The sequence below is a fragment of the Heloderma suspectum genome, chromosome 3 (genome assembly GCF_057233095.1).
Source record: "Heloderma suspectum isolate Gila_16-S chromosome 3, 16-S_ref, whole genome shotgun sequence".
Lineage (NCBI taxonomy): Eukaryota > Metazoa > Chordata > Lepidosauria > Squamata > Helodermatidae > Heloderma > Heloderma suspectum.
In genome coordinates, this window is record NC_139460.1 from 29,372,080 (window position 1) to 29,398,381 (window position 26,302).

General features: G+C 43.8%; 1 protein-coding gene across 1 annotated transcript in view; it reads right to left on the bottom strand.

The window, feature by feature from the left end:
• GUCY1A2 (guanylate cyclase 1 soluble subunit alpha 2) overlaps positions 1–26,302 on the bottom strand; it is a 238,188-nt gene that overhangs the window by 202,727 nt on the left and 9,159 nt on the right. The window contains exon 2 of the mRNA XM_084841630.1: positions 10,718–10,779. Coding sequence (XP_084697756.1) covers positions 10,718–10,779 — 62 coding nt within the window. The remainder of the gene's footprint in view (positions 1–10,717; positions 10,780–26,302) is intronic.

Below are 26,302 nucleotides of genomic sequence, written 5' to 3' on the forward strand. Positions count from 1 at the left end.
CTTTAGGATGGACTGATTTGACCTCCTTGCAGTCCAGGGGACTTGTAAGAGTCTCCTCCAGCACCACAGTTCGAAGGCATCAATTCTTCAGCGCTCAGCCTTCCTTATAGTCCAGCTCTCACAGCCATACGTTGCTACTGGGAAAACCATAGCTTTGATTATACGAATCTTTGTCAGCAAGGTGATGTCTCTGCTTCTTACTATGCTGTCTAGGTTTGCCATAGCTTTCCTCCCAAGGAGCAAGCATCTTTTAATTTCATGGCTACAGTCACCGTCTGTGGTGATCTTGGAGCCCAAGAAAGTAAAATCTGTCACTGCTTCCATTTCTTCCCCTTCTATATGCCAGGAAGTGATGGGGCCAGATGCCATGAGCTTCGTTTTTTTAATGTTGACTTTCAAACCAGCTTTTGCACGCTCCACTTTCACCCTCAACAAGAGGCTCTTGAGATCCTCTTTCCTTTCTGCCATTAGGGTGGTATCGTCTGCGTATCTGAGGTTGTTGATAATTCTCCCAGCAATCTTAATTCCGACCTCTGATTCATCCAACCCGGCGTTTCTCATGATGTACTCTGCATATAAATTAAATACGCTGGGCGACAATATGCAGCCTTGTCGTACTCCTTTCCCAATTTTGAACCAATCGGTTGTTCCATGTCCGGTTCTTACTGTTGCTTCTTATCCCTTGTACAGGTTTCTCAAGAGACAGGTAAGGTGGTCTGGTACTCCCATCTCTTTCAGAATTTGCCACAGTTTGTTGTGATCCACACAATCAAAGGATTTAGCCTAGTCAATGAAGCAGAAATAGACGTTTTTCTGGAATTCTCTTGCTTTCTCCATGATCCAGCTAAAGTTGGTAATCTGATCTCTACCTCTGCCTCTTCGAAACCCAGCTTGTACTTCCGGTAGTTCTCGGTTCACATACTGCTGAAGCCTAGCTTGTATGATTTTGAGCATCACCTTGCTGGCATGTGAAATGAGCGCAATTGTATGGTAGTTTGAACACTCTTTGGTATTGCCCTTCTTTGGAATTGGAATGTAAACTGACCTTTTCCAGTCTTTTGGCCACTGCTGAGTGTTCCAAATGTGCTGGCATATTGAGTGCAGCACTTTAACAGCATCATCTTTTAGGATTTAAAATAGCTCAGCTGGAATACTGTCATCTCCGCTAGCTTTGTTGTTACTAATGCTTCCTAAGGCCCACTTGACTTTACTCTCGAGGATGTCCGGCTCAAGTTCAGTGACCACACTATCATGGCTATCAGGGACATTCAGATCTTTCCTGTATAGTTCTTCTGTGTATTCTTGCCACCTCTTCTTAATCTCATCTGCTTCTGTTAGGTCCCTGCCTTCTTTGTCCTTTATCATGCCTGTCTTTGCACAAAACGTTCTCTTGAGATCTCCAATTTTCTTGAAAAGATCTCTAGTCTTTTCCATTCTATTGTTTTCCTCAATTTCTTTGCATTGTTCATTTAAGAAGGCCTTCTTGTCTCTCCTTGCTATTCTCTGGAACTCTGCATCCAGTTGGATATATCTACCCCTTTCTCCCTTGCTTTTCGCTTCCCTTCTTTCCTCAGCGACTTGTAAAGCCTCATCAGACAGACACTTGGCTTTCTTGCATTTCTTTTTCTTCAGGATGGATTGAGTTGCTGCCTCCTGAACAATGTTACGGACCTCCGTCCACAGTTCGTCAGGCACTCTGTCTATCAGGTCTAATCCCTGAAATCTATTCCTCACCTCCACTGTATATTCATAAGGGATATGATTGAGGTCATACCTGACTGGTTTAGTGGTTTTCCCTATGTTCTTCAATTTAAGCCGAACTTTTGCAAGAAGGAGCTCATGATCTGAGCCACAGTCAGCTCCAGGTCTTGTTTTTACTGACTGGATAGAGCTTCTCCATCTGTGGCTGCAAAGGACATAATCAATCTGATTTCGATATTGACCATCTGGTGATGTCCATGTGTACAGTCGCCTCTTGTGCTATTGGAAAAGAGTGTTTGCTATGATCAGCGTGTTCTCTTGGCAAAACTCTATTAGCTTTTGTCCTGCTTCATTTTGTACACCAAGGCCATGCTTGCCTGTTATCCCGGTGATTTCTTGACTTCCTACTTTGGCATTCCAATCCCCTATGATGAAAAGGACATCTTTTTTTGGTGTCAGTTCTAGAAGGTGTTGTAGGTCTTCATAGAACCGATCAACCTCAGCTTCTTCGGCCTCAGTGGTTGGGGCATAGACTTGAATTACTGTGTTGTTGAATGGTTTGCCTTGGATTCGTACTGAGATCATTCTATCGTTTTTGAGATTGTACCCCAGTACTGCTTTTCCCACCCTTTTGTTGACTATGAGTGCTACTCCATTTCTTCTCAGGGATTCTTGCCCACAGTAGTAGATATAATGGTCCCCTGAATTAAATTCACCCATGCTTGTCCATTTTAGTTCGCTGATTCCCAAGATGTCGATGTTCAATCTTGCCATCTCATGTTTGACCACCTCCAGCTTACCTTGATTCATTGATCTTGCATTCCAGGTTCCTAAACAATATTGTTCTTTACAGCATCAGACTTTCTTTTCACCACCAGACACATCCACAGCTGAGTGTCCTTTCGGCTTTGGCCCAGCCATTTCACTCTTTCTGGCGCTACTTGGAAATTCCCTCTGCTCTTCCCCAGTAGTATATTGGACACCTTCCGACCTGAGGGGCTCATCTTCCGGCGTCATATCTTTTAGCCTTGTGATACGTTCCATGGGGTTTTCTTGGCAAGAATACTGGAGTGGGTTGCCATATCCTTCTCCAGTGGACCACATTTCGTCAGAACTCTCCACCATGACCTGTCCATCTTGGGTGGCCCTGCATGGCATAGCTTATGGCTTCACTGAGTTACGCAAGCCCCTTCGCCACAACAAGGCAGTGATCCATGAAGGGGTCCCTGAGGGTAAGCCTCATTAAATATAACAGGACTTCTCAGTAGGCATACATAGGATTGAATAAATGAGCAGTATTTATCTCCCCTCCACTTAAAAAACGAACCAAAAACTCCTATTTTTATTAAAGCTTTCTGTTCATTGATTACTGCAATGCGTTATACGTGGGGCTGCCTTTGAAAACGGTCCGGAAACTTCAGCTGGTCCAAAATAGGGCAGCAAGATTGTTAACAGGGACTGGCCTGTGAGCTCATATTATGCCAGTACTTTTCCAGCTGCACTGGCTGCCAGTCCATTTCCGGGCCCGATTCAAAGTGCTGGTGTTAACATTCAAAGCCCTTAACGGCTTGGGGCCAGGTTATCTGAAGGATCGTCTCCTCCCATATGTGCCTGCCCGGACCTTAAGATCATCATCAGCGGCCCTTCTCCGTGAGCCCCTGCCAAAGGAAGTGAGGCGGGTGGCTACTAGGAGGAGGGCTTTTTCTGTTGTGGCACCCCGGCTCTGGAATGAGCTCCCTAGTGAGGTTCGCCTGGCGCCTACATTGTACTCCTTTCGGCGCCAGGTGAAGACATTTTTATTTTCCCAGGCATTTTAGCTTTCTAAATTTTTATCTTTGCTGTTTTAAATCTGTATTTTAAACTCCTGTACTGCTGCTAGGTTTTATTGTGGTTGTATTGTTATATTGTGGTTTTAATGTTCTATATATTTTAAATTGTTTTATTGTGTGTTGTTTGGTTTTAGTTTTTGTGAACCGCCCAGAGAGCTTCGGCTATTGGGCGGTATAGAAATGAAATGAAATGAAATAAATAAATAAATAAATAAATAGGAACATAGGAAGCTGCCTTATGACTTATAGTCAGACCCTGGATCCATCTAGCACAGTATTGTTGACACTGACTGGCAGCAGCAGCAGCTCTCCAGAGTTTCAGGCCAGATTCTTTCCTAGCCCTACCTGGAGATGCCGGGGATTGAACCTGGGACCTTCTGCATACCGAGCGTGTGCTCTGCCACTGAGCTACAGCCCTTCCTGTTGCTGGATAATGGCAACTGACAAACAAAACAGCCCCAGATTTGTTTCTCTACAACCATGTGAACCCACTTTTCTCAAAGACGTGAGTGAGGAGAAGGAGAAAAGCCAACCCTCTTGTCTGTTTGTGTAAAGTCAAATACAGTTCAGAACTTCTCTTGCCCACCGAAGAGAATTCTCTTTTAGAATTCCCCAAGATATGCTCTGGGTGGAATAGAAAGAAAGAAAGAACAAGAGAGGGGAGGGGAGGGGAGGGGAGAAGAAAAGAATGGTGATTGTTTTTTGGAAATGCACCGGGGGGGGGGGGTAGAGAGAATTCCCTGAGCCAAGTGGCTCCCTTCAGAGAGGTAGCACTTCAGAGGAATTTAGGAGGCTATAGAGGGTTTGTAAAGATTGCATGTACTTAAATTAACTTTATGAGGTGAGGTGGCTGAGGGCTTTTTCTAGCTTTTTTAAAACTATAGAACCTATTTAAAAGCCTCAGCAATTCCCGATCATGATGCCACATAGTCCTAACCCTCCCTTTGGAATTATTTGAGTCCTACAGCTATTTATGAGAAATGAAAGTGGAGAGGCAGAAAGTCATTTGTGGAGGCTGATTGGATCCTTTGCTGTACTGAAGCTACTAAACTTCTGCAGAAGCCAAATGTTCCAGTCTGGGGCAATAAAATCAGATGCTGTGTGAAATACCAGTATTTCACATGGAGCTCTTTCTTCCCCTCCTTCTCCCTCTTCAAAATTTCATTGCAAGCAAGCTCCCAACAGTGAGCATGTAAGAGCAGAAAAGTAGGGGGGAGAGGTTTTTTGCAGACATTATGGATAGTGACCTCCTAATGGCCATCTTAAACACCTTCTGATTAGGATCTCTAATCCCCTGTGTGGCTTGACAGTTTTTACTTTTTGTTTTAGTCGTTGAGAAAAGGAAAGTTTTACGCAAGGCTAGCACAAAAGCCACTGGACCTAACTGTCTGTAATTTGCCAGGTTAAGTCAGCTCCATAGGGGCTGCCAGGTCCCCAAATTTCATAATTTAGGTGGAAGCACAACAAAATGATTGCTCTTTGCTTTGACACATTTTCTTGAAAAAAGCAATTTTTACCTGCGACTAGCACAAAAACAACTGGACCTAACTGCCTGAAATTTGGCAGGTTAAGTCAGCTCCATGGGGGCTGCCAGGTCTCCAAATGTCATATATTTATCATACAAACTAAAAAAAGATATGGCCTTTTCTGTTTTCCAATGCAAGTCCATGGGAAAATGTAAAAAAAAAAAAAAAAGCAATTAGAATAGCTCAAAAGATCCAGGGCACAGCTCAAAAAAGATCCCAGGCCCATGACCAGGTAGGTTTCTGCTATCATCTCCCTTGGTGGAGAGGATAAAATTGACCATTTGCTCAAAGCCACCTTTTGTGCAAAAATTTCCCAGAATCCGGGGGGGGGGGGCGGAAATCTAGCACAGTCCACCCCCACTTGCAGGATCAGAAATGCTGCGGAAATCTGTTAGGCTTAAATGGAATGTATTTCCCAGCAATGGACAACAACAAGAAGAGAAGAGTAGTAGTAGAGGGAGACTCCTTGCTGCGTGGGATCGAAACCCAAGTATGTCACGAAGACCCATGGACTCATCAGGTATGCGGTCTCCCAGGAAGACAGATTAGAGACGTGACTGAAGGGTTGCTTACACTCATAAGCCCACTGACAGGTATCCCTATCTTCTAATTAATGTGGGAACAAATGATACTGCCAAGCAGAGCTACAAAGAAATCATGTCAGACGTGGAAACTTTGGGAAGGAAACTCAAGAACTTTGGGGCCCAGATAGCTTTCTCATCCTTCCTTCCAGTAGTTAGAAGAGGGATAAAAAGAGAAAGAAAAATACTCTGGGTGAATGACTGGCAACGAAGGTGGTGCTGGCACGAGAGATTTGGATTCTGGGACCACGGGCTATACTTCCTGGAAGATGGACTGTTGGCAAGGGATGGGTTGCACCTCACAAAAGCAGGAAGAAGGTGTTTGGTCACAGCATGAATTTCATCAGAAGGGCTTTAAACTGAATCCTACGGGGGAGGGAGACGTAAAGTTGGGGGTAACAGTGGATGAAGGCTCATGCTTCATAACGGAGAGAACAGCTCTAATGGCGCCCAATAATAGTCTTCAGAAACATGTAGGAAGAAAGCCAGACTATGAAGCACATGGTCTTCGATGTCTATATACTAATGCCCACAGTATGGGAAACAAACAGAACGAACTTGAACTCTTAATACAGGAGGGAAATTATGACTTGATAGGTGTAACTGAAACTTGGTGGGATGATTCCCATGACTGGAATACAGCAACTGAAGGATATAACTTGTTCAAAAAGAACAGGAAGAACAGAAAGGGAGGTGGAGTTGCACTATATGTTAAAAATACATATCTCTGCACAGAAATACAGGAGGATGAGCTTGGTAGACCCAACGAGAGCATCTGGGTTAAAATAAATGGAGCAAGGAATAAAAGGAACATGGTGGTTGGAGTCTACTACCAGCTACCCAATCAAGGAGAAGATGAGGATGAGACTTTTGAAAGGCAAATAGCCAATATTTCAAGGAAGCATGATGTAGTAGTAATGGGGGACTTCAATTTCCCCGATATTTGTTGGGAGACAAATTCTGCAAAACATGGCCCCTCCAAGAGATTCCTGACTTGTGTTGCTGATAATTCCCTCCTACAGAAAGTAGAGGAAGAAACTAGAGGATCAGCTATCCTTGACTTGATCCTAACCAACAGAGATGACTTAGTGGATAAAGTAGCAGTTACTGGGGATGGGGGAGAATTTCTCCCCGAAACTTCGGGGGGCCGAGTGCCAACGCATTCGGCCCCCCAAAATCGGCGGTGAAATTCTCCACCATCACCCTGCCACCCCCACCCCAGGATGGGACTTACCTTTCACGAATGTCCCTCCCGGCAGCGGGTCCCAGCAGCGGTTCGTCGGGTCTTCGTCAGGGGCGGGGGCGGCAGCCGGTCTTTCGACCGGCTGCCGCCACCGCCATTACAAGGAAAGTTAAAAAAAAAAAAACACCCCCGTGATAGGCTACGTAACGATTAACGTGGCCTATCACGGCTAGATTTGCAAAGTCACCCGTGATAGGCTACGTGACGATTAACGTAGCCTATCACGGCTGACTTTGCAAATCTAGCTGTGATAGGCCACGATAATCGTTACGTAGCCTATCACGGGGGTGGTTTTTTCTTTTTTTTTTCACGGCCGGGTAGACGGGGCGCTTCTACCCGGCCTGACTTTTGCCGGCGAGGGATGGGGAGCCTCCCGCCCAGCCTGAATTTCGGCCGGGCGAGGCGGGAAGCCTCCCCCCCCTCGCATGAACTTCGGGGGGAGAAGCGAAGCGCCTCCCCCCCACCGCGAAAAAAGCTGCGGGACAAGGTAAGTCGCTTTCGTACATCCCTAGCAGTTACAGGAACTCTGGGGGAAAGTGACCATGTTATGCTTGAGTTCTTGGTTCAACTTCTAAAGGAAGCAAAAACTGAGTGTAGACAAATGCGTACCCTGGACTTAAGGAAAGCCAATTTTAATAAACTCAGCACAATGATAAGTAAGGTCCCATGGCAAGTGACTCTAATAAGAAAAGGAGCCCCAGATGGGTGGGAGTTTTTAAAAAAGGAAATTCTAAAGGCACAATTACAAACAATTCCAACAAAATATAAAGGTGGAAGACAACAGAAGAAGCTAATGTGGATTCACAAAAAACTTAGAGGTGACCTGAAAACCAAAAAGCACACATATAGGAAGTGGCAGGAAGGCCAAGCTACGAAGGAAGAGTACAGGCAGGTAGCACAGAATTGCAGGGATGACGACAGGAAGGCTAAAGCTGAGAACGAGCTGAGGTTAGCGAGGGATGCTAAAAGCAACAAAAAGGCTTTCTTCAACGTGCATAGTAAAAGACAGAGGAAACAAATGTGGTTCAACTATTAAATAAGGATGGCAAAATGATAACAGATAACAAGGAAACAGCAGAAGTGCTCAATTCCTACTTTGGCTCAGTCTTCTCCTGAAAGAGGGTTCATGAGCCCCCTGGCAAAGGTGAAGTACAGGCTGAAGGGGCAGGATTGCAGCTTGAGATTGATAGACATATATCAATATCTGTGGGAAATGTGCTGTACAAATAATATGGATATGGCTATGGACTATTCTTCTCAGCTCTTTCATTTGTTTCAGCCACCCACCTCAACTAGTTTCTGTTTTTTTGTTTTTTGCTTGCAACACAATCAAATGTTACCTGTGTATATAAGTATTCACTGGAGCAAAAAAAAAAAAGAAAAAGAAAAAAGAAGAAAAAAACACACACATCTGAGATTGCACACTCTTCAGTAAAAACTAGGTGAGGTACTTACTAATTTTAGCACAGTAGGAAGGCAGTCTTGCTAAGGTCTCAAATCATTACTACAGTGCAAAAATAACTGACCCATTAATAAATAAACCATTACATGATTCATTCTAGATGAAGGACAAGGGACTGTATCTACTATGTACTAAAAATATCAAAATCTTGAATTCGGGTAACCAAAATACTGTGCTAAAAAGTTAATTCTGCCCCTGGAATTAACTAGACGTGTTAGGCAAAAAAATTTTTTACTTCTTTATTAATTGGACACTTTTCTGAGTACCCAAAGGAGTGTGCATCATTAACTGACATAAGCAAATTAAATTTTAAACAACATTACAATACAGTAAGATTCACCACCCAATACAATCTCTCCATAAAACAGACTTCCAAATAATATAAACTAAAAGCTAAAAACAAAGGGCTCAATCCAGTCTTTTCTCGGTATATGCCACAGAGCATATGCAACACTTCTTTGAACTGGTGGTGACAGGTGAGCTTCCCAGGCTTCTTGGGAAGTAGCTCAACTTATTTCCAAGGCAATCTGAATTCACTCCCTATTGAGTCTTAAATCCCTGCCTTCTCACCCACACAGCTCCCCACTGATCACCCAAAGGACTGGATAATTTTATAATAACCTGGCTCCCATTTACTGAATATTTAAAGAAGAATGTGTTGCTTCCAAAAACACAATATGGTTTTTCCATTTTGAATGTAGTGATTATTTGATCTGTTTTTAAATTTTATGTCTTTTGATTTCTGACGGAACATAGTTTAAACTAGGTATATTGTTTGCTATCTAAATTTTATCAGAACTGATTTATATTACTTGATATTTGAAAAGAATTACATTAGATAAAATCACGTATGTTAAAAAATAACTTTGCTATTATTATTTTGTCAAAACTTTGTGTCTTTTTCTTTGTTTTGCTTTGTTTATATATTATTTGGGTATGTAAATACAAATTTAAATTATTAAAAAACAAGAGACTGAACAAAAAACTTTCCCCTCCCAGTTCTTGCAGTGATAGCAAGCCACAATAAGAGACAGAAGAATGAGTGGGTGGTCCCTCCCCTGCAGGCCCGACTGTAAGTATCCCCTTGGAAATGTAGTTTTCTCAAGGGCTGCTGCAATCTGTGTAGCCCTCGGAGAAACTACATTTCCCAGAGGCTGTTTGTCTGCTAGTGCCAGAGAGGAGAAAGAGAGACAGGAAGGGGGAGGGGTTGGAAGGGGGGTAGCGTGGGTTAAAATCTAAGCCAGAGAAGAATTTCAAGATTGAAATACTTGCATCATAGTTTATGAGCTCCCTGAAACTCATACTTCTGAACCCAGAAGTACAAGTTCGGTGACATCCCTACACACGTCTCTGCATGCAAAAGGGTTGCTGATAGGGGATGTCAGAATAGTGCATGAGAGGGAGGAACAGATGTGGCAGGGTGACTGGTTCATCTCCGAATTTTGTATTTATTGCATCTAAACCTGCACTAATTTTGTTTCAGGTATCCAAGGGAAAGACCAAGAGTTACACCGAGAACTGCCACCCTACCTCCTGTCCAATAGTAGTTCTGCTCAGCAACCTTTTGGCTTCAGTAATTTCACCATCGTCCATACATTTTGAAACTTTTCTTCAAAACATAAGGACTAGAAACCTCATGCTTTAAACAAGAGACTCTGGATGCTGACACTGGATAAGCGCCAGGTTTATCTCAAAGAACTTACGAAGTAGCTGAGGTACTGTAAAGGGCTCTGCTTTGATCTAGCAGCTCAAGTTCTCCCAAGTCATATAACGTGAACAGAGACCATAAGGAAGACATACATTTTCTAAATTAAAGAATGAAGTATGCATAGCGCCTAGTTACTGAAGGCCATTTAGAAATAATAAATACAGAACTGTATATAGAAACCCATGTAACGTACTAAAGCTCTGGTTGTTGATTCACCATGAGGGCTCAGATTTATTTATGTTTTCATATTTAATTCATATACTAGACTCAGGTCTGTACATTCCTGACAACATTATAAAAGCCCAAAACACATTGAGAGGAAGAAAGAATCACATGTAAAATTGAAATGATTGGTGTAAAAGAAAAATATCCCCAAAACTATCTTCCAAAGAGGGTCATGGCAGCCAAAGTCTGTGCCCATAATCCACTGGGATGTTCTCTTTCAGGAGCCTCACTGAAATGAATGGGACCCACACAAAAGCATGCTCTTGAGCATGCCCTGCACATTTCAATGGGGCTTGTACAAAAGACCTTCCCAGTTGGGTTGTGTCCTAGGATGCCATAAAGCGTTATCTTAGCGGTCATAAATTACTTTTTATTGCCACCCACTCGCTCATCTATCCATCCATCCACTCTTTCCAGTTTTGAAGAAATCAGTTCTACTTACCCAATAACTTGATGCTCGTAATGCTGCAGGGTCCTCTGGAGAGTCTGCCTTATGGTCTGTGGCTATAGAATAAACAAAGAAATAATAATAAAAATGTTATCAGCCATTTGTCAGTCAGTCTAGCTCTCAGCACGATGTCTGAATGGAGGTGACTACCGATATTATCGCTTAATCTAATGTATGTTTTTCCAATTACATCCTTTTTTTTCTCTCCTTGCACATCTGCTGTGCTTCCCCCAGAGTAACGGGAAGAAAGCTGCCCAGAAGTAGCAAGCTGTTTTTGTTCCACAAACACATCAATATTTCAAGGCTCTTCCCCGATATTTTAGTCCTCTATTAAATCAGCAGTAGTTTCTTTAGCGCCAACGTAACTAAATACAAGAAGCAGTGAAAAGAAAACACTATGTGTGAAGAATAAGAAGACAGCCAGTTAGGGCGGAACTAGACATTACATCCACGCTCTTCTGCTCCCGGCTGCAGCCTTGCAATGCTGCTTTTCATTACACTCGGGGAAAATGTTAACATGCATGCGTGGTCTACAGTTTGGCACTTAAAATAATAACAGCTGTATCACTGGGCAATTTGGCGGGGACAAAACTTAACAGAGCACCCTTAAAGCTGTGATCAGTTGATGGCAACCATTTTCTTTTTTCAGAATTCCCCATTCTAAGGAATATTCTAAGAAAAAGAAAATGGCAGCGGCTGGACAACCAGAGTTGAGAGGGAGCTCTGGAGAGTTCTCTTCCACCCCCCAAACCAAGTGGCTGTCCCCATCCCCCTGCTTTCTTCCATATAACTGAATAGCTGCCATTCATTCCTACAGAGGAGCCTTCACCGACATGTCACTCTCCAGATGTGCTGGACTACAACTCCCATTATACCCAGCTAGGCACCTGCTGTCTGGAGAAGATGGGAGTTGCGGTCAGAACATCTGGAGGGTGCCATGTTGGGGAAGGCTGCTCTAGAGAAACATACAGTGCTGTACCTTGGGACACTGCTTCAATAAGGGCAAAAACTACCAAACCACCTCAACAGAGGGTGACCTGGCCCCCTCTAACAGGGACACTATGCCAGGTCCAGTGTGGAGAGTGGGAGGGGACGTTTCCCTTCGAAAAGCAATTCTATGATTGCAGGGGATTGGACAACATGCCTCCAGCACTCTTTTCCTCCCAAAAAACAGGAAGGGGAGGGGAGGGGAGGGAAGGGAGCTCCAGCATGGGGGCAGGGGAGAGAAAATATTCCTCTCCTTCTTCGTTGGGCCTGGAGATAATATTTGGTTTGGCAGCATAAGAAAAGCAGATCTTGACCCAGCTTTTATCCTACCCATGGCAATTGCCTTTCCATCTGTCCGTGACCACCTTTTCCTTGTTAAACTCGACAGGCCTTTTGCTGATATTGCACAATGTCCTACACCTCTCTGCGTCTGTCTGCGTTTCTCCACCTGTGTTCTCCTTCTGAACCTCTTTGTCAGCGTAGGCAAAAAGGGCACTATCTGAAAGCTGGGAGGGAGGGGAAAGCAAAAAAATGCCTTTGGAGAGCTAGTATAACGCATTGCAGTAACCCAGACGAGAAGTTATCAGAGCATGGATAACTGTAGCTAGGCTATCTCTGTCCAGATAAGGGCGAAGTTGGTATACCAGCCTAAGCTGATAAAAAGTGCTCCATGCCACTGAGTTCACCTGTGCCTCAAGTGACAGTTCTGGGTCTAAGAGCACCCCCAAACTATGAACATGATCCTTTAGGGGGAGTGCAACCCCCTCCAGAACAAGTTGTATATCACCTAGCCAGGCAGACAAACCAACAGTACCTCCGTCTTATTTATTTGCCTTCATCCAGTCCATTACCGTGCCCAGGCACTGATTCAGAACAGCCACTGCCTCACCTGGGTTTGATGAGAAAGAGAGGTAGAACTGGGTGTCATCCGCATAACGATGGCACCTCAGCCCACACCTCCGGATAACCTCCCCCAGCAGTTTCATGTAGATATTAAACAGCATGGGGGGTAAAATGGAGCCCTGTGGAACTCCATGGCACAATTGCCATGGCACAGAGCAATAATCCCCCAGCACCACCTTCTGGAATCGGCCCTCCAAGTAGGAGCGGAACCACTGCAGTGCAGTGCCTCCTACTCCCAACCCAGACAACCTATCCAGAAGGACACCATGGTCGATGGTATCGAAAGCCGCTGAGAGGTCCAGGAGAATCGACAGGGTCGCACTCCCCCTGCCCCTCACCAGACTTTAAACCAGAGTTGGACTGGATGACCCATCAAATAAAGGTCATCTTCAATCTGAGGACTGTCCTCTGCCAGTTATCCAAAACAGAGGACTGTCTTCTATAAATTAGGGCACCTATCCATGCTAGTTGACACTGCCCCACCCATTCAACAGGAGCCCACCTTTATGGCCACATTCCCACCATTGTGGTCACAGGGCATCTAGCCAAATGTTATTATTCTTCAATGAAATGTTGGCTGTGTAACTAATCCAGCAGTTTATATATACTTGTGTGAAAATAATAGTCGGTTCTTCTACATGTATCTAGTGTGACAGAAGAGGACGCAAGAGGCTAGAGAGATCCAGCGCACAGCCACTCAGTTTCCCGCCTCAAGTCTCCATTTCACTCGCTTTCTAGAGCTCACTCTTCCCAGCTGGGGGCCTGTTTCCACAAGCGATTTACTCCGAACTGGCTGCATGTGGAGGTCATTAGGGATACATGACGTCGTGGCCATCCAGCAGCCGCCACCCCCGGGGCTTATCAGGGAAAACCAGATTTCCTAGACTGTTTAAAGTCTGATTCGTTTCCTCAAGTCGGCTTCTCCCCGGTATAGTTGCTGTGTGCCCCAACCCCTGCATTTACCTCAGGTATGCTAGCCCTGCCCAGGGGTGTGCCTTTCACCGTGACCTGGGTCAAGGGGTGTTTCCTGTGTTTCCCATCCCTGCACAAACCCATTACTGTCTCCTCAGAAGTAACTCCCATTGTGCTGAATGAGGCTTGCCAGCCGAATGCCCACATCAGAACTTACAGAGATCCCCCTCAATTGAAATGGCACAGTTTAAAGCCAAATTCCCTAAGTGCTGTAAAGCACGATCTCGAGGCTCCAATTCTCTGTTGTTTGCTTTATTGCCTTAGGAAGTAACTCCTTCGAGCCTTCATTATAGAGATCCTACGGGTTAAAATAGGGGCTGGTTTCCATCTTTGTGTTTACTACTCTCTTTCCCACAATAAACCTTTTAGCATCTCCTCAGAAGTAACTCTCATTGTGCTGAATGAGGCTTGCCCTCTGAATACCCACATCAGTACTTACAAAGATCCCCCTCAATTGAAATGGCACAGTTTAAAGCCAAATTCCCTAAGTGCAGTTAAGCAGATCTCGAGGCTCTGATTCTCGGTTGTTTGCTTTATTGCTTTAGGAGGTAATTAATTAATTCACAGCTCTGTTAGAGATCCTGTGCAGTATCGGTTTGGTTAGAAAGGGGGCTGGTTTCCCATCCCTGTGCAGTACAAGCATATGTGTGTCTACTCAGAAGTAACACCCATTGTGTTCAATGAGGCTTGGGGCTCGTTGGGAGGCTTGTCTTACAAATGCACACAAGGGGAAGTAACTACTTCACACCGTCCTTAAGGAGCCTGGAGGGGGCAGGAGCCTCTCTTATTGGTTGAGCAGCCCCTGCCACTCAGATGATGTTCACTCCAACCCTCCCCCCACACCTGGACGTAAGTTACATGAAGCTACTTAGAGAGGTGCAGTGTGCACCCCCATAAAGCCCTGCCTGGACCATAAGTGGCTCCTACAAAAGTGCAGGTGAGCCACTCCTCCCTTCTCCTTCCGTTGTTGTGGAAACAGGGCCTCCAGCTAGGTTAAGAGGAGCATTTTTCAGGGTGTGAAAAACAGTCAACATTTAAAACACCAACATTACATTTTGAACTGCCAGTCCTATATGGGGGAGCGGGGGGGAGCGGGGGAGGGGGACAAAAAAACCCATCCTTGGTCAACCAAGCTGACCAGTCATGGTAATACCACGTTCTTGATTTCCACCCACCCCCAACACACACACCCCAGTTTACCCCACAAGTTTTGAGTTTACATGGTAATAGTCAGTCTTTACGTTTGAACTGCTCTGTCTGGAAATATGTGGAGTAAGATGGTTGCTACCTATTGTAAAAGCAGCACTGGAAGGATTACACTCATATTGCTTCAATTCTGGGCAATGTGGCTAAAAAAAAATAAATTATATATTGAAAAAATCAAGTCGGCAGCAATGATCCCTGTGTGTACTCTGGAAAGCAGAGGCGAATATAAATTGCTTTTAATTAGGTGTACTTTAAAGGCAACCTTGAACTTCCACAGTATTTTAGGACCCAAACACTAATTCGGTCATCTTTCCTCAGTCCTGCCAATAAGTATGGAGAGGAAGGTAATCATGCCAAGCCAATGTACTAAAAATATTGATAAATCACAACTTAATTATCCTCACCGCAACTACAGCAAAAGCATACGATCCATATGATGTTCAATATCAGCCCGAAGAAGAAGACACAGTTTGTGGGAGCCTTCTTCTAATAGCAAACGCTAGCAGTTTACTTGTGCTTTTGCATTTAGTTGTGCAGCTAGGCAAGCATTCAAAAAAATAAAGGAGGAAAACAGGGTTAAGCCTTTTAAAGGGTTCTGTGTGTTTTATTTTGTTTTTTAAAATCTACATCAGGCAATTACTTCTGCTCTCAGCAGGAGTTAAATTTACTGTCTCGGGAAAACATTTTGAAAGAATCAAATGTGCCCTCTCTCACTCACACACACACATTCACTCAGCTAAATCAGGCCACACACAAGGAAGCAGCTTCCTCACATTTGGAGAGGCAGGTGTTTAAATCCTAAGGACCTGATGGAGCAGAAAGTCTCTTCAGTCGCTGCTAAAAAAAAAAAACACACATACACACCGGGGAATTTTGTAGCTCTACAGCACCAATCCTTACTGCGAAGAAAGGGATGAAAGAAGAACACGGTGTTCATTCCCAGGAATTATTGTACCATCTCTGCATTGCCTCTTATCTTGATACCTACGGTCAGTTTGACCTGCTGCCAGATTTGGCACAATTAAAACTGAAACAAAGAAAAAAATCCAGCAACTCTGTAAAAACAATATGCATTTAAACTACGCAAAACAGCAAGCCTCTTTCCCTGGAGCATTTGTTTTGCTTCACATCATTTTCACCAGCGTCAATTGCTTTCCATCTACCTGCATCACTCTCTTCATTTTACATCATCTCCATCATCAGACAGGTGCCTGCTCAGAGTTATTTGCAGTTGCAGAAAAGCAGAAGGCCAGCAGGAGAAACTTTGCTGTTAGCCATAAGGCCGCTCATGGTTGGTCACGGAAAATTAAGCTGTCCTACCTGAAGCAAACCTTTCAAGCTATTCTGCCAACATGTCTTTCCTTGGCTGTGACAAGGGCAACTTGAAAATGCACCCTGAAGGAAATGAGACAGGCCCAGGCTTAGAACAGGACTACACAACTTGGGACCCACCAAGCCAACAGCAGCCATTTATGCATCGCCAAAAATGAGGAAATGCGTCACCAAAGGGAACCAAACAAGGCACAGGTTTGCATAAAATGTGCATATGCTCATTTACATGTATAAAAGCAAATTTAGAAATTATTATTGTTATTATTTTTATTATTATTATTATAGCTAAAATAGAAACACAATTTCATAGTGGGGAAGACTGTGACCAGGTGACCCGTGTGCCTGCCTGCCTGTCAGTCCGCTGTCCACATGGTAATTGTTGATGGGCAAATTCAAGCCTCCTGCTGTCCTTTCTGATGGTTTTTCATATTTAAACTGGACTTGAACAGAACAGCCCTTCAAACCGAGGACTGCCCTCTGTAAAAGAGGACACATGGCCACCCTACAACCCGGCCCACTAGTCATTTATGGCAACTCACTAGAAAATCAGTAATTGTTGAGTATTGGCTGTCTGCAACCAGCCCGGGGGGGGGGGGAGGCACCATAATACACGACTGATGAGCTGAATTCTGTTTGGTAGATCACAAGATCAACGGACCTGGTCTAGCAGAAACTAGTAAGCCACTACATGTACCACAGATTAAAGACACCTACAAACAGCAGTTCTGGTAGTGCTTCATAGAATCCTAAAACAGTAGGGTGGGAAGGGGCCTATAAGACCATCAAGTCCAACCCCCTGCTCAGTGCAGGAATCCAAGTCAAAGCATCCCTGACAAATGGCTGTCCAGCTTCATCTTGAATGCCTCCAGTGTGGGAGAGCCCACCACCGCCCTAGGTCACTGGTTCCATTGTCATATGGCTCTAACCGTCAGGAAGTTTTCCCTGATGTTCAGCCGGAATCTGGCTCCCTGTCACTTGAGCCCATTATTCATGTCCTGCACTCTGGGATGATTGAGAAGAGATCCTGGCCTTCCTCTCTGTGACAACCTTTCAAGTACTTGAACAGCGCTCAAGTACTTTCAAGTACTTGAACTTGAACATGGCAAGACTGAACATTGACATCTTGGGAATCAGCAAACTAAAATGGACAGGCATGGGCGAATTTAATTCAGGTGACCATCATATCTACTACTGTGGGCAAGAATCCCTTAGAAGAAATGGAGTAGCACTCATAGTCAACAAAAGGGTGGGAAAAGCAGTACTGGGGTACAATCTCAAAAATGATAGAATGATCTCAGTACGAATCCAAGGCAAACCATTCAACATCACAGTAATTCAAGTCTATGCCCCAACCACTGATGCCGAAGAAGCTGAGGTTGATCGGTTCTACGAAAACCTACAACACCTTCTAGAACTAACACCAAAAAAAGATATCCTCGTCATCATAGGGGATTGGAATGCTAAAGTAGGAAGTCAAGAAATCACTGGGATAACAGGCAAGCATGGCCTTGGTGTACAAAATGAAGCAGGACAAAGGCTAATCGAGTTTTGTCAAGAGAACACGCTGATCATAACAAACACTCTTTTCCAACAGCACAAGAGGTGACTATACACATGGACATCACCAGATGGTCAATACCGAAATCAGATTGATTATGTACTTTGCAGCCAAAGATGGAGAAGCTCTATAGAGTCAGTAAAAACAAGACCTGGAGCTGACTGTGGCTCAGATCATGAGCTGCTTCTTGCAAAATTTCAGCTTAAATTGAAGAACGTAGGGAAAACCACTAAACCATTCAGGTATGACCTAAATCATATCCCTTATGAATATACAGTGGAGGTGAGGAATAGATTTCAGGGATTAGACCTGATAGACACAGTGCCTGACGAACTCTGGATGGAGGTCCATAACATTGTTCAGGAAGCAGCAACTCAATCCATCCCCAAGAAAAAGAAATGCAAGAAAGCCAAGTGTCTGTCTGATGAGGCTTTACAAGTAGCTGAGGAAAGAAGGGAAGCGAAAAGCAAGGGAGAAAGGGGAACATATATCCAACTGAATGCAGAGTTCCAGAGAATTGCAAGGAGAGACAAGAAGGCCTTCTTAAATGAACAAAGCAAAGAAATTGAGGAAAACAACAGAATGGGAAAGACTAGAGATCTTTTCAAGAAAATCGGAGATCTCAAGGGAACGTTTTGTGCAAAGACGGGCATGATAAAGGACAAAGAAGGCAGGGACCTAACAGAAGCAGATGAGATTAAGAAGAGGTGGAAAGAATACACAGACGAACTATACAGGAAAGATCTTAATGTTCCTGAACTTGAGCCGGACATCCTCGAGAGTGAAGTCAAGTGGGCCTTAGGAAGCATTACTAACAATAAAGCTAGAGGAGATGACAGTATTCCAGCTGAGCTATTTAAGATCCTAAAAGATGATGCTGTTAAAGTGCTGCACTCAATATGCCAACACATTTGGAACACTCAACAGTGGCCACAAGACTGGAAAAGGTCCGTGTACATTCCAATTCCAAAGAAGGGCAATGCCAAAGAGTGTTCAAACTACCGCACAATTGCGCTCATTTCACATGCCAGCAAGGTGATGCTCAAAATCCTACAAGCTAGGCTTCAGCAGTATGTGAACCAAGAACTACCGGAAGTACAAGCTGGGTTTCAAAGAGGCAGAGGAACTAGAGATCAAATTGCCAACATTCGCTGGATCATGGAGAAAACAAGAGAATTCCAGAAAAACATCTATTTCTGCTTCATTGACTACGCTAAAGCCTTTGATTGTGTGGATCACAACAAACTCTGGCAAATTCTGAAAGAGATGGAAGTACCAGACCACCTTACCTGTCTCCTGAGAAACCTGTATGAGGGTCAAGAAGCAACAGTAAGAACCACACATGGAACAACTGATTGGTTCAAAATTGGGAAAGGGGTACGACAAGGCTGTATATTGTCACCCTGCTTATTTAATTTATATCCAGAGTATATCATTAGAAACACCGGGTTGGATGAATCACAGGTTGGAATTAATATTGCTGGGAGAATTATCAACAACCTCAGATACGCAGACGATACCACCCTAATGGCTGAAAGCAAAGAGGATCTAAAAAGCCTCTTGTTGAGGGTGAAAGAGGAGAGTGCAAAAGCTCGTTTGAAACTCAACATTAAAAAAACGAAGATCATGGCATCTGGCCCCATCACTTCCTGGCATATAGAAGGGGAAGAAATGGAAGCAGTGACAGATTTTACTTTCTTGGGCTCCAAGATCACCACAGACGGTGACTGTAGCCATGAATTTAAAAGACGCTTGCTCCTTGGGAGGAAAGCTATGGCAAACCTAGACAGCATAGTAAGAAGCAGAGACATCACCTTGCCGACAAAGATTCATATAATCAAAGCTATGGTTTTCCCAGTAGTAATGTATGGCTGTTAGAGCTGGACTATAAGGAAGGCTGAGCGCCGAAGAACTGATGCTTTCGAACTGTGGTGCTGGAGAAGACTCTTACGAGTCCCCTGGACTGCAAGGTCTAATCAGTCCATCCTAAAGGAAATCAACCCTGAGTGCTCATTGGAAGGACAGATACTGAAGCTGAGGCTCAAATACTTTGGCCACCTAATGTGAAGAGAAAACTCCCTGGAAAAGACCCTGATGATGGGAAAGATTGAAGGCAAAAGGAGAAGGGGACGGCAGAGGATGAGATGGCTAGATAGCATCACCGATGCAATGAATATGAATTTGAGCACACTCGGGGAGAGGGCAGAGGACAGGAAGGCCTGGCATGCTATGGTCCATGGGGTCACGAAGAGTCGGACACGACTTAACGACTGAACAACAATCCTATCTCTGCTCAGTCTTCTCTTCTCAAGGCTAAACTTGCCCAGTTCTTTCAGTCTCTCCTCACAGGGCATTATTTCCAGTCCCCTGATCATCTTTGTTGCCCTCCTCTGAACTCTCTCCAGTTTGTCTGCATCCTTCTTAAAATGTGGTGCCCAGAATTGGACACAGTACTCAAGATGAGGCCTAACCAGTGCTGAGTAGAGGGCACTGATTATCCAGAACACAGAAAAGTGATAGAAATGATACCTCTAAGCAATGCAGTTTGATTCTGTTGTCAGCACTTACAGTATAAAACATGAATTAAATGGTTAAGAAGACTTCCACAGCCCAACTTGCAAATGCATTATGGCACTTATCCCTATGTCACAACTGCATATGGTGACTGCTGTAAATGGGCAAGAGCAGGCCAGTAAAACTGGACCTGGCTTCCCAATCTGTAACAGCGAAGACAGTGTAATAGTTAGTGTTGGACCTAGACTGGGGAAAAACAGCTTCAAATCTGCACTCAGCCATGAAGGTCATTGGGTGACCTTGGGCCAGTCATTCAGTTTCAGCCTGGCCTGCCTTATAGGGCTGTTGTGAAGATAAAATGAAGGAGAGAACTATATGCACCACCTTGAAGCCCTTTGTGGAAAGGCAGGGTATAAATGTAATTGTTGTTGTTTATTCACTCAGTCGCTTCCGGCTCTTTGTGACTTCATGGACCAGCCCACGCCACAGCTTCCTGTCGGCTGTCGCCACCCCCAGCTCCCCCAAGGTTGAGTCCGTCACCTCCTGAATATCGTCCATCCATCTTGCCCTTGGTTGGCTCCTCTTCCTTTTTCCTTCTACTTTCTCTAGCATCAGCATCTTCTCCAGGGTATCCTGTCTTCTCATTATGTGGCCAAAGTACTTCAGTTTTGCCTTTAATATCATTCCCTCAAGTGAGCAGTCTGGCTTTATTTCCTGGAGTATGGACTGGTTTGATCTTCTTGCAGTCCAAGGCACTCTAAGAATTTTCCTCCAACACTACAGTTCAAAAGCATCTATCTTCCTTCGCTCAGCCTTCCTTATGGTCCAGCTCTCGCAGCCATAGGTTACTACGGGGAATACCATTGCTTTAACTATGCGGACCTTTGTTATCATTTTTTAAATTAGAGTGATGAGAGTAATTTCAAATACAGTGTCATGGCACTAGAGTTAAATATGCTATTTTTGTATTAGAGGACTCTGATATAATAATCAAGTCAAATAATGAAATCACTCCAAAGGAACTTGTGAAGGTTTGAGAAACACTGCATCAAAGGATGCTGTTGACAAAATAAAGACAAAATACGAACTGGTGAATGAGTTAGGCTGGACTAATCCGTTGGATCTGGTGGGTTCGTTTGTCCTTCAGGGCGAAGTCCTGAATCCTTCAGTTACTTTTTTTAAAAAAATTCAGGCCAGTTGTCTGTCTCTGGAACAGTAAAAACCCACTGGGCTCCACCTCCGGGCTCTACCCCTAGACTTTTTCTAGACTCCATCCCAAAACCTGCCCCAAGTATCAGATTTCTTCTATTTCAAGAAGTGGCAGGCTCGTGTGCATGTGTGTGTTGATGTGTGGACTTAAAATATTCATCTGTCTACACGAATTAAGCAAGGGTCAGCTATTTGATTAGATTTTGCGAATGTACGCAAATGGAGAGAGGTAAAATTGGTGAAATGAGAAGTTAGGAGAAAGCAATTTCCTGATAGTTACCAGAAATTGTAGGAAGATTGTGTTACGCACAGATCATATCGTATGCTGTTTACAAGATAATTAAATATGTATGTAAATAGCTCACTGGGCATTTCCCTCCCCATAACCACAGCTAATACAACAAACTAAGTGGTGCAAACTAAGAAAATAGGTGCTAAGGTGACCAGTTATCACAAATTATGCAAGAACCAGACATTTAATTAGGTTTTGCTTAAGTAAGCTGGTCAATGTATTCTTAGCCCAAAGCAGCTGCAGCTCATGATGTTTTTGTTTGTAAAAAGAACAAAATACTGTTTTGCACTTTCAATACCTTAAAGAGAGGATGCATTATAATGAATTGCATAACATGAATTTGTTATGCAATATAATATGTAACCGAATTATTTTAGTTGTGCTACCACCACGTCTATTAATTCTGCAGCTTCTCAAATTTTATTATTTGGATTGTAGTTTTAATGAGTTTTATGTTGTAGCTTTGTTATTGATTCTGTGCTTTTCATTTAAAAGTCAGCTTTGGGCTGAAGAGCGGGTCAAAAATCTAAATGTACAGTGCAATCCTATACATGTCTACTCAGAAGTAAGCCCCACCGAGTTTAATGAAACTTCTTTCCCAAGTACCTTTGTATATAGCATTGCAGCCTCAAACAAATAAATATGCTATAACTGTGTTTGTTATCCCTGTATCCCTGAAGACAAGGGGCGCTTCCGAGCAAACCTTTTAATGGCGAGTGTCCTGCCTCATTCACAGAATTTTGCAAGGGTTCCAGATAACATCATCATATCCACTACCAGACTTTCCCATCATTCTGTCCATATTTTTTCTTACTGCAGAAAATCAGTTCTGGAAAAAAAAGATGTAATAGGTGCACAATGACTTCTGATAGTTACCATTAGGACCCCTCCATCTGGAAGCACCTAAAGGTAGCTCAAAACATGTGTACATTGGATTAAAAAAAAAGCTTAATAAATCTGTTGGTTTTTGCACTCAGACTGGTTTTTCACCCATTTGTGCTTTGTGGTGATGAATGTACATTTGCAATCAGTGCCCATTTTTCACTGCCTGTTATATTCCTGCCTTTGCATATTTTTCTGCTTAACCATGTAATTCATATGTTTTCGTAAGTGCTGACAACAGAATCAAACTGCATTGCTTAGGGGTATCGTTTCTAGCACTATCCTGTGTTCCGCATAACGTTTTCCTTCTTCTAGCTTCCTATTTCCAACATCTCTTAAGTTCTTCATTCAGCAACCATTTTGTACCTTCCAGTTCTCAAATGGAACCACAGCATGGAGGAGAGCATCCTTAGGCTCTCACCTACATCACCAAGAATTGTCTCATTATCAGCAGAAAACACCGATCATCACCTTGACGCAAGTTCACATACACATCACTTGATCTCTCATCACAGCTAAATGCATGAGTCAACTCCTTTGAAAGTTCTGCGTTTGAGGTGAGGTGAAAGTTCTATCTGGGGTATTTGATTTCCTATTGCAAGTTACCACCTAACGCTGTAGTCATAAGATGATGGACATGTACGTGTGAATCAGACCACAAAGAATTACGTGCAACAGGTCCTGCTGCACATAAAAAGAGGTTTGATTGGAAAGTTCCTTCCCAAATCCAACAAGCCTGAATTTATCCCATATAAATTCTAGACATCTGTAAATTTCAATCCAAAATAAAACCAACCTTATCCAGATATTAATAAATGTATATGGGGATTTAAAAAAAAAACTTTTGGTCATATGTGATAGAAAGTGCAAAACGTACAGAATTTGTAACCCACCAAGCGAAATCTAGCCCTCCAGTCATGTATGACAACCCACCAGGGACGCAATAAACCCCCTGGTATTGCTGTCTGTCAGGATTTTGTGGCTCACAGGTTTAAATTGATTTACCACAAACCTTTAGGCAATCAAAATTTGACAAGAAAGAGGCCAAGATCAAGAACTAGTTTCTCGGTCAGAAGGAAATAATTCACGCCACAGTTGCAGATTTAAACAATCTACGTGTAATAGGGCAGGTGACTCTATTTCCCCTCCTAGCACATAGAGCCTGTTTGCCCATCATGATAGCTCACCGTGGCTTGATTTACCCATGCGGGCTGTTGCTTTGTGCCAGGCGCCTGCAGGCACCATTTTTGCATGGTGCCTTGACGGGGTTGTTTGGGGGATAGACAACTCTCAAATAACTCTAAAACAAGCCATGGGTTATTTGAGGGTTCATGTGAACCAGGTCATAGTTTATGTAATCTTCCTTTCATAAATGAAAATGCTTGTATATATCGTAATGCCAGTAAAGTATCATGTTCTGTAATTTAATCAGGAGAGATACCCTATCACCTGAACACCTTTAAACAGGAAAATCAGTTTCTTAATGCACTGACATCCAGGCAATCTGAAACCCCAAGTATGTTCACTCAGTCCAACTGAGTACCAAAACAGACACTACTTTAAAGACATAGCTAGCAGCTACTTCTTTTTTTCATTTTTATTCTAGAGTGGCCCCCTGTAGATCAGAACCCTATCATGGGGAGTAGAGGAGCTTTAACCTCCCCCCACCCCCGCGGCTGCTATACACCCAATCCAGATCAGGGAGCTCACACCTGCAAATTCTATTGCAAAACAGTGATCCCTAAAGCAAATTTATCACTATTTTTCAATAGAAGTTGCAGGTGCAGGGATCCCAATCCAGATCAGGCCCACAGAAGGGTGGAAAGCTTAAAGCCTCTCTACCCACCCCCCTATGCTAAAGTCCAGATTGGGCCCCTGCATCTACTCTAGAATAAAAATGAAAGAAATAATGTTTTGCATTTTTACTTTAAAGTAAGGATGTAAGAACTTACCCTAGTTCGGGTTCTCCAGGCACTCACCAAAGCAGCGCTCCTGCTCACATCCCCCCGAACCTGCACTCGAGCCACCCACAAGTTCGGTCAATTCCCCAATGCTCACCACGAACCCATTTGGTGAGTGCCGCCATTTTCGCGCCTTTGATTTCTGAGTAAAACAGGAGGTTTAAAAAATGTGCATATTCAAATATGCGCAGTTTGGAGCTGGGAAAGCTAAATAAGCACAATATTAGCGGGATTATACCTCTAATATTGCACGCATTTAGCTTTCCCACCTCCAAACTGCGCATATTTGAATATGCACATTTTTTTTAACTTCCTGTTTTACGCAGAAATCAAAGGCGCGAAAATGGCGGCGCTCACCCAACGGGTTTGCGGTGAGTACTGGGAAGCGTGAGCGGGCACGAGTGGGGGGCGAACAAGGACAGCGTCTCAGCGGGCGCAGTTCGGGGGTCGTGGGCAGGGGTTGCTCAACGAATTCCCGAACCCCAAACTGCGCTCATGACATCCCTACTTTAAAGTGATGGCTGTTCTGGCTCAGAGTTCAATGGGACATTTCTCAGTTAGCATGCTAATATATTAGTTGGATTGGATCCAATGCTGGCCATCTACCAGCAGAATGGAAGCCACAGATGGAACCAATTTACCCTCCCCCTGCACTCCCAAAATTTGCTTTGGAGAGTTGGGGGGCCCCCAGAGTAGATTTGGGGAAGAGCACATATATACCTGCCCGGACTCTAAGATCATCCTCACATGATCTTCTCTGGCTGCCCCCACCGCATGAGGTGAGGCTGATGGCTACTAAGGAGGGAGCCTTTTTGTGGTGGCACCCCAGTTGTGGAAAGCGCTTCCCAGAGAGGTTCGCCTGGCACCTACATTGGGGTCTTTGGGGCACCTTTTTATTTCTGCAGGCTTTTTAGCCCTTCAGATTTAAAAACTGTTAGTGCATTTTTAGATCTTTGCACTGCTGCTGGCTTTTATCTTGGTTCCTACTTTGGTTTTATTCAGTCTTAAACTTAAGGTTTTAGATTATGTTTTACTATGTTATTGTATTTCATGGTTTTAAACTTTGTCTTGTAAACTGCCCAGAGAGTTTCGGCTTATTGGTGGTATAGAAATGTAATAATTAATTAATTAATAGGGGCTGCAAGGAGGAGACGAGCACGTGGAATTCCCACTGCTTGAACAGAATGAATGCATCAGGTCTGGAAGACACATACGCATCTCACCACTAGCTCATTGACAATACCCTGGCACTTTAAGAACTTTATTATGGTTTATTATGGCATATTATGAAGCAGACTATTTCCAGGGGAAAAAAGGGGTTATGCCACAGAAATACTGATGGATCATGCTGATGGCAGCTGCTTCTGTTTCCACTTCTGTTTGTGATGTAGTAGGAGAGCCTGCCTGGAAGATGGGGGGAGGTACCTTTTCCTCCCATGGTGCTATGCAGATTGCACATCCCACATTCATCTCTGAGCCTTGTGGCCTTGAGGAGGGGAGGGGTGACATGAGCAAAAGCATCGTGCCCATGTGTACTACAGGAAGCCAACGAGCTAACACTGATTCTCTGATCCCCTAAACTTAAAACGATATGGTCATCGCTGCTGTTTGTTCATTGCCTGCTGCATTCCATGGGACTGGTACATGTATCTACAGCTGCGCACAAATGGCCTCTCAAAATTCTCCAGCCTATTTGTGGGCAGAGAAATTGGGGGGACAATTTCACCAAATTTCTCCTAGGGGAGGAGAAATTCTCCAACAGT